At 38.6% G+C, this 9,530-nt stretch overlaps 1 protein-coding gene across 1 annotated transcript; it reads left to right on the forward strand.

Moving 5' to 3' along the window:
• The first annotated feature begins 791 nt into the window (after positions 1–791).
• Positions 792–8,303, forward strand: LOC139121870 (S-adenosylmethionine-dependent methyltransferase Rv2258c-like). The gene is made up of 4 exons (XM_070687131.1): positions 792–1,238; positions 2,815–3,017; positions 4,821–4,943; positions 6,002–8,303. Exons 1-4 carry the CDS (start codon positions 991–993, stop codon positions 6,571–6,573), a joined length of 1,146 nt encoding a protein of 381 aa, XP_070543232.1. The 5' UTR covers positions 792–990; the 3' UTR covers positions 6,574–8,303.
• The last annotated feature ends 1,227 nt before the right edge of the window (positions 8,304–9,530 follow it).

A 9,530-nucleotide genomic window follows, 5' to 3' on the forward strand; every position in this document is an offset into this window, starting at 1 on the left:
TATTTTCGTCGCTTTTGTTTCTGTTTTGATTATAACTACATGGTGCATGCTTTCAGATGGCAGTGACACAGCCACTTCAGATGATAGGTACGCGGCAGAGAGGGCATGTGACTCTGTGCTACAGTTGCTGTCCAAAGAGGACCAAACCACAAGCAACAGTGGATAGTGTTGTCTTTTCGAAAGCAGGATGTGTCTTCCGATATTGCATGTGTATGATCGCTCTTGATGTTTTAAAAAAATAAATACTCCCTGTATATATGCATGCATATATGTATGTGCAAGACATTTTAGCATTCTCGCGAGCGAGAGCATGATTTCCGCTCGGCGAACCAATGCAAAAAAAGTAAGGTAACGCCAAGCTGTTGCCGTAAAGGGGCATGTGGTTTACCGTCACGGTGATACATTTTACAAGTTTGTAAAGGTACCTTGGTCTTCCGAGAACCTGATTGCCATGAACTCACCTGTCCTTAGCTAAGGTCTGCAGGTCAAGCTCATACGACAAATTGACCCATCGACCACGCCAAGCGTTGGCACGTCGACATTGTTACCAACATTTTGGCAAGGGTTACGGGGACCTTTGATTTGTTCGTCTGTAGACTTGGAGGTACGCACTGCCATAAACTCCAAGTCGCTGAAATGACAATGAGTGTGTGTGTGTTTGCGCGTCAATTAGAATAAAGTGAGAAACTGCGTTTATTGCGAAACGACACGTATTTGCTATTTAACATCGTGCGGAACCAAATCACGCAGACAGACCCCCTGCATGTATAATGGAACATTCTTACGATGCGTGTTAATTTTATAGCGTTACACATAAGAACTTGCTTTGTTTGTTGTTGTGCATTTATTTTTCTAACTAACGCATGACCAGCCAGCCAAAACCGCCCAAACTATATAAGATCGTAGTGCTAGGAACGACGATCAGATCTCACTGCCGAAGGGACTGAACACGAAACTACCATTCCACGAGACAGCTGCAGTTACACAGCTATGAGTCTGACGGAGAAAGCGACCATCGCCCGTACTACAACCAACGGTCACCATCAACAACATCACCGAAAGATGGTGATATCGGAGGAGGAGTCACCCCAGCAATTCGCTTTGCGTATTAAAAACATGGTGACCAACGGCCTCCAAGCGTTGGCGATAAGTGTCGCGGCTCGACACGGTGTCTTCGAAGTGATGAAGAGTCCGAAGACATCGTATGAAATTGCTCAAGAGGCTGGTCTTAAGGAACGGTAAGTGCGAGCAAGAATATTCTCCTGATACTTATTATTGCATAGAGTGTTATTATAATAGTGAAAGGGAGTTCAATGAGCGACATTGACCTTGAAAACTGACACTGTCAGTGGCTGGCCTTACTTTTGACATTAGATATATCCTAGAGCTCAATCAGCAGTATTTCAGAACAGCGAAAGAGATGTTTTACATGGTTTCGCGTACGCTTCATTCTCGACGCTCGTCAAATTACAAACGTGACTATCATGAATATTTTCGATGGTGTGTTGCCTTCTAATTCTTTCTCAGGGGATTGCTTTCTGAAGATGTGAGGCCGCGGTGTATTTTAAAACTCAATAGAAGGCGAAAACAACTCACATTTTGCAGAGATTTGTCCGATTGAGGGGTAGCATCGTGATTGATGTAGTCATGCAGCGCTCTATTGATGATTCACCTGGCCAAATCCCGGAACCTACTATACGAAAACGTTATATGTCGGAAGGTGACACAAGGCCGCAGAGGGGTTGCTGAATTGCCCTTCAGGGGTCACTTAATTAGCCTCTTGATGCAAAAGGTGGAATGCTCAGATTGGGGTAACACACGAAGGCAGCCGGGGCGTAAAACATGTAAATCACACTGCAGGAGTGCAGTCACTACACAACTTAGATGGATATGTAAGACGACGCTCACAGTACTTCCTTTACAGCACCGGTGGTACGCAACGCATATGGCTATGACGTAAGCGACATAGCTATGCAATATTGTAATGGTTGTAGCACAGCAAACGTGTAAGGCAGACATAGGGTGTGAGGCTTGGGGTTAGCCTTGCTACTGTTGCAACATACCCAGGCAATTGATAGACATGAAAAAACGTGACATATCAATGTCTCACAACGTGGGATGTAGTCTTCAGTCTATGGGGATGTTACAAGGCACGGAAAACCCTATTAAATTACTCTCCGACCGGAGTAATAAATTTTTATCATAAGCTATAGATTCTGCAGTTCCACAGATACAAATGAATTGACACTAATCCTTGCTATGAGTTATAGTTTTCTAAATTCTCCTCTGCCTTAATGCTTTTCTTTACGAGGTAACTGATCACTAACAGTCCGCTGCTTGTCTGGAAACCCGTCTATAGTCACATGCTATCAGTGTGCATTTATGTGCGAGTCATATGTTGGAGAGTTGTTACAGTCACACAGGTATTTAGCTGTAGCGTGAAGATTAATTAGTGCAATAAATATGTTTTCTGTCAACTTCAATGCTTTACTTACGGAGTAATGGCGTCTCAACATCAAAGCAAAGCTCTGTGTCATTTTAATAATTCTCAACAGACGCAAGCAGGACTGAATCTTCCGATGACGCTTGACGTGCGCGCAGCCGTTTCTCAGCTGTTCATTATATTTTGTGTCTGTATTTCCCACCACCTTCTATTTCCCAGTCTCCACCTTTCGCTCGGTTTCCATCCATATATATTGTTTCCGTATTGTATGTCTGCCTCTACCTCTCCCTTAAACTTGGACTACTTATATCAATTTATGCGTTCTGGGGAGCTATTTCGATGCACCTTTCCGGGTTGTTTTCACGTTTTAGGTATGTCCGCGAACTTTTGCACAGCTTTGTGGTGAGTCGGATTGTTGAGATGAACCCTGACAAAAACACGTACCATATCGCCCCGCAACACCTACCCTTCCTGACTGGAAAACACAGCCTGGCCGGTATGACGTGCTTGGTGCCTATGCTTTGCGAGGGATACAGCCAAGTCAATGAATGTTTCAAGATTGATGGACCGAGCGGTAAGTCAGCCACAAAACGCGTTCGCACTATAGTGTTTGCAGTGCTGTTGAAATATTTACACATCTTTTTACCAGAGGTCACTGAAGAGAGGCTATAAACAGCACAAACGTCACTTCATCGAAAAGTGAAAGAATTTCACAAAACGCCTACGGACTTTATCACGATCCATAAAATATGCTGATGCAAAATGAAATAAACGAAACGTCTCGTCACGATCATAGATATGGTTGCGTAAAGAAGAGGTATAGAGTATCAAATTCTAAAACTCCAATAATTATTTGCTGGTCCACACCTTGTGTGACGTCATTTTGAAACCTGAGGGTTCATGAAATTTTCATTGACTTATTAAAACTTTAACGGTTTTCTCTCAGAGCTAACACGCTGGATAGGAGCCTCTTAATTTTTCAGTATCGTCTACTTTGGAGTAGTATGTTCCTCTAATCCAATACTTTACCTGGTGGCTAAAGGGTTTTATTTATTATGAAAGAACTTTAACGTCTCCTGGATCACAGTATGATCAACATTTCAAAATATGACTCAGAGTTGCATACCTTTAGAATTCTAAAAAAATAGAACGTAACTGAGGAAGGAATCACCTGTAGGTCAAAGTGTTTGTTGAACTTTTCGATGACGTCAATGTCATGAGATGTTTGAATTCAGGATACTGCGTACTTGATGTGTTTCGTGGGCAGATGATATTTGGAATGTTGCAGCAGGGACTTAAAATAGCAAAAGATGTCAAAGTACGCCATATTACTCCAAGTCCCGAGAGTAGGCGTGGTCATTCAGGATTATGTGAACTACTTTGTCCGAAATTAAGCCAACTGTGTGAGTTGCAAATGTTGAGGTATAAACAGTTTCCGCTATGTTTAACACGGCCCTTGAACTTCTCACATGCATCTTAACCTGACGCTAGAGGTAGAATGAAGCAAACTCTTAAATTCATCGTATATATATATTATATATATATATATATATATATATATATATATATATATATATATATATATATATTATATATATATATATATGTGTGTGTGTGTGTGTGTGTGTGTGTGTGTGTGTGTATATGTATATGTATATTATATATACACAAAATGTATACAATGTGCCCTCCCGGTTATCACCATAATGGCTTTATGGCAACCTCTGAACTTGGGCACAGAGAGATATATATATATATATATATATATATATATATATTATATATATATATATATATATATATATATATATATATATATATATATATATATATATATATACACTACAATACACAGTGTATATTACCTTTTGAAAACTTTGTATATTTAAGCCACCGTAAACTTGTAGACCATTCTCAAACTTGTAGACCAGTCTCAAAGTTAGTGAAATATCACAAAACTTTGTTGAACCATAAAAATAGAAGCTAATTAATGTATAGTTTTTAATTGTATTCGTTTAACTATGCAATGGCAACCAGATGTAACAGAGCTCTTTCCTATGAATATAGTTCCGTGCAATAAAGTTAGTTTCAGTATGCAGTACGTTAGACGTATATTAACAAGAGGGGAATCGATTGGTGGCGCTTTCAGATGACATCAGACGTATTTCGTCTTTTGGCAGTTTTGGCATTAGTTTGTGCGGTTTATCTTTTGACATTATCTAATCCAGTCCTTGATACTTTCACTTCATTCGCGTTCGACTTTTGAGATTAGACGCTATTCATTAAAGTTGGAGTCCGTCTTCTTAAGTCTTGTAAACATAAACCCTTCCTGGATTTGAGACTCAAAAGTGACAAAGCCTCACTGGATATTTTACAGGGGTTTCATATGACCAGTATCCCGGATTTCAGGAGTTCATGGATCACATGTCAAACATGATGCACAACCAGACCCTGCTTTCAGATTTCGTCCCATCAGTAGATGGTCTTGAAAAACGCCTGGGTAAGTTTGTTTCAGCTCACTTATTCTCTAGGTTTTTGCGTGCTCCATTTTAATCTCAGGTATTCGTACACAACCAGATATCCCTGCACAATGGTGTTTGATTAGTTTAAGAAATTTGTACACGATCGCTACGTTCACTTCAAGACCTAACCACAAACTAAACCATACAAACAAACAAACCAACGACGCTTTCCAATATTCTTGTGTGAATAGTACAACCATACCTCCCCCACAAATAAGCTAAAATTGTTTCGCATAATAATGGATATGAAGTTAATATTGTCAGAGACTAACGAATTGTTGTCATGAAAAGACATCTAGATCTTTATTGTCTATGCTACATCATCACATTTTGCTCAAAGGTCAATCAGCTAAAACTTCTTTTTAATTGTTTCATTAACTTTTGTTCCGTTTGTAAAGCACAGTTTCTCTGTTTACTCTCAGTTACACTTCCAACTGCTCACCTTGTCAACACATCCTGCATGTAATGTCCTATGTTATTGAATGCGACTCATTTTTTAATCCGGAATTCCTCGTCAACAAGAACATTATATATCACTCACACAGTGCCTCGCATTTGCAAATTGATGCTAATACTCCGTGTTTCACAGTACTGTAGGGAAGAGAAAAGGCAGGGTTCTCCATAAGGGGATTTTTAGTGGTGGGCCATCCCTCTGTTTTTGGAGCAATCTATCCATATTTTAATAACTATACAAAAGAATACATTTTAACAACAAAATAATATGCAAATCATGCATTGTTATGTAAATTGGCTGCCACTCTGTTTCTCCAAGCTGTGGAGAACACTGTGAAGAACTTGTTTCCAAAAAGCAAAAATAATGACAATATCATACAAACCTTACAGGTAATGTCCCTGTTACACGTCTGTCTGACGAGACATCTATATTCTGTTCTACACTCTGCATGAGCAACTCGTTCTCTCGTTCCTGACTGTTTGTCTCTGCGTCTGGTTCTCCGATTTGACGTCTCTACCTACAGCCAATCGGCGTCTCTCACAATGTTTCTGAGACCGTTGCCGCCTTCTCTTCTATTCACAGAGTCGGGGATCAGCGTTCTCGACATCGGTTGCGGACGGGCCCGTGCTCCCCTCATCTTGGCTCAAAGATTCCCCCACAGCAACTTCTACGGCATCGACATCTCCGTCGACGCAGTGGCGACAGCTCAGAAAGAGGCCAGCAGAAAAGGCCTGAAGAACACCACCTTCCTCGTCAAGGACGCAGCGTCGCTCCCGAGCGAGTGGAGTGAAAAGTTTGATTTCGTCACGGCATTTGACTGCATCCACGACCAAGCTGAACCCGAAGCGGTACTCCGCGAATCAAAACGCGTCTTGAAGTCAGACGGCGTCTTTTCAATGTTGGAGTTGGCGGTTAGCAGTCATCCTTGGAAGAACATCGGCAACCCACGCGCCCTTGACGGCTACGTCATCAGCATGTTTCACTGCATGCCGGTTTCGCTGTATATGGAAGGCAAGGGATTGGGTACCATGTGGGGCAAAGAAAATATTCTTGAGACTTTGAGTCAAATTGGTTTTCGTGACGTCAAAGTACACAAGTGTAAAGACATGTTCAATTTTCATTACGTCTGCAGAAAGGAAATTAATGAAATTTAAGTAAAAAGAGTCACTTTAATGAGACTCTGTCGCAAAAACAAGAGCTCGAAGAAATCCCTTTTCTGCAAACCAAATTTCCATTGAGGGTTGTACATTTTGGTGTGAAATAGAGATAGAAATGCGCACCTTTCATGGACAAAATTTCATGAGTCTGTCTCAGAAATCCTACGATAGAGGTCACATACTGTCATTCACTGCCATACGGAAAGTTTTCACAATAATTTTGAAAAGTCATCAGTTTCTGATTTCTATTCGAGTATTTTAAGTTTCATGTGCTTGAGTAGCACTGTATCAACGCATGTTTCTATCACGTGATGTGCATATTATGAAGGCTAGACCGGTATGTCTTAAAGTTAATATGAAAGTTCTTCGTTTACATACTGAATATTAGAGATATAAACATGCTCTACAAAGTTTTCCAATCTTCGATACATTCCATTTTTTATGTTAGAAAATTTAGGATAGGTACACATCATGTTTTTCAACAAAATCAATTGTTTATACTGAATGAAGCTATCTGATGTTTCACTTATATAAACAATTCTGTAGATTAGTGAACCGACGAAACACGTTATTTATCGTGATAGATTGATCAATTTAATACGACTGCTTGATTTCGACCACGGTCAATGCCCGTCTGAGGAAAGTTTTGCGAAGATGTTTGTAAATATAACTTTATACTTCGACTTATTAAATGGATCGGATAGATGTTGTGGATTTAGAGTAATGCTGAAGGAGTTAAACGACTATTTAAGTTCCATACAGTACGACTTTTACTTAAATATTGTCCATGTTGGTACTCTTGGCTGTTATATTTGAATGTTTTAATTTTTTTAAAAGATACATTATTCATTTGGAGGTTGTCTTCATTTAAGTCTTGAGGATATCAACGTCCAATACTTTTCGCACTTCTGATTGATAAGAAGTCAACATTCCTTTGAACTAACCTTCGAATTTTGTGTATATATTTCAATTTCAAAATGTTTGGCAAAAATTGTTGTTACTGATACGATAGATTTAGCATCGACCAGTGTCACTGGCGGTCGGAAGACCAGATATTCGTCATTCCGTTGGGGCGTATATTTTGAATTCCTTTCGTCATTGTTCGGCCACGCGATTTTGATCAGCCCCTAAGTTTTAAAGTCGCCCTTAGAAGATAAGATGAAATACAATAATCGTTACTAACATTCTTTCCGAAGGGAAACAGAGAGGATGATGTAGCTGTACTTGACTGTAAATAAAATGTTTTCCCGAACTTTGTATCAGTAAATATTTATCTCTTTTTCGAAAAATAAAAATTTACAGTGATGCAGAAATACATCTTTTCTAACCATGGCAAAATAAAATAACGAATTAGGTTGTGGAGTTTACAGATCGATTGTAGTACTGAACATGCTTTTAAAAGTTTTTAAGAACTTACCTGAAAATTCACTACTCGGTCAAGCAACTCTGTTACTTTCGCCTGACTATATTCTGAGAATGACAACTCGCAAAGAGGCATTCGATGATGTCGTGAAGGTCACGAAACAGGTTAAAGACACGTGATTGCTGAATACAGTATCATAATTATTCAGCATTTGTCATCAAAGTATAGGGATTGTATGTATTGGACAGCTGAATGTCAGAATGAATAATAAGTGTATGTCACAAATCTAATTTTAGGAAATATTGTTTTGAATATGTGTAAATATCCTGTTCATTGTTAATAAATTTTACAGTTTTGCACTTTATGTTTGCTTGTGAGTGGTTTATGTGATGTGTGAAGAGTCAGTTGCAAGACAGTCTAGAGTAAAAATTGTCGAATTTGCAAAGCATGAAACATCAGTGTTGAAAAACTAAAGCGATAAATTAAATATTTATCTGTTTTATTGTTTACATTTGGCAAGCCATTAGATTTATGTACCACGATCGGTATATTTCCTATGCTCATCACATGCTTCCTCAGAAAGACAGAACTGACTTTCCTTGGGTCTTTACTCTCATTTACATGGTTGGCACGTACCATTTTACTGTGGTCTTTGTGGTCTTAGGTGGTGTCGAATTAGATAAACAATATTTGTTTTGGTGGTGGCGCTTTTAAACAAGCTCAGAGCGTTTTTTTTGACAGCGTAGATTTATCAGCGTTGATCAATGTGATTAAAAACCTAAGGAAAATTTAGTTCTGTCTGACCGATGATTGAAAAATGTATGAAACTTATCACTCTCTACTTCTGAAGTAATGTGTGTTTGTGTGTGTTCATATATATATATATATATATATATATATATATATATATATATATATATATGTGTGTGTGTGTGTGTGTGTGTGTGTGTGTGTGTGTGTGTAATATTTTAGCTATTCAATATTCTAACCACCTCTCTATCTCTGTCTGTCTGCCTCTGTTTCTATCTGTCTGTCACTGTCTGTTTCTATTTTCCCATGGGATTATTTAAAATTTTTCCTTATTGTTTCTTGACATCGTTACATTGTGATTTTAGTTGAAGTTGTTGGTTCACCTAAGTGTGCTGGAATACTCTCCTGTCTCTGTAGAATTATACATGCCCGTGTATGGTTACACCTACGTGTAAGATTATTATTATGTCTTTCCGTTTTCAAAAACAAGTTAATCTATATCATTAAGATTTTAGCCTTTCTACCCGTCGCAAATTGAATGTGTCATGTACATTTCGAGTCGAATTATGAAATGGACAGCTCCATATATGATTCAAATCGATGAAGGACTTTATTTATTCATTTATTTATTTATTTATTTATTTATTTATTTATTTATTTATTTATTCGGAGAGGTTTTACTGAAATAGAGAACAATCCAGTAGGAAAAGATGATTGCAACATAAGCAAATGCAGATGGTAAGGATATAAACTCAAAGGAGGACGCTATTGGCTTTTTCCTTTATAAGCGCAATAAAGTCGAATTTTAATACTAGTATACAGCATTATTGAGCCTCGGGGA

Source organism: Ptychodera flava, chromosome 21 (genome assembly GCF_041260155.1).
Source record: "Ptychodera flava strain L36383 chromosome 21, AS_Pfla_20210202, whole genome shotgun sequence".
NCBI lineage: Eukaryota > Metazoa > Hemichordata > Enteropneusta > Ptychoderidae > Ptychodera > Ptychodera flava.

Coding starts and splice junctions, on each gene's coding strand:
- LOC139121870 (XM_070687131.1), top strand. CDS start 991: ATGAGTCTGACGGAGAAAGCGACCATCGCCCGTACTACAACCAACGGT. Junction 1,239..2,814: donor GAGGCTGGTCTTAAGGAACG/GTAAGTGCGAGC, acceptor TTCACGTTTTAG/GTATGTCCGCGAACTTTTGC. Junction 4,944..6,001: donor TGGTCTTGAAAAACGCCTGG/GTAAGTTTGTTT, acceptor TTCTATTCACAG/AGTCGGGGATCAGCGTTCTC.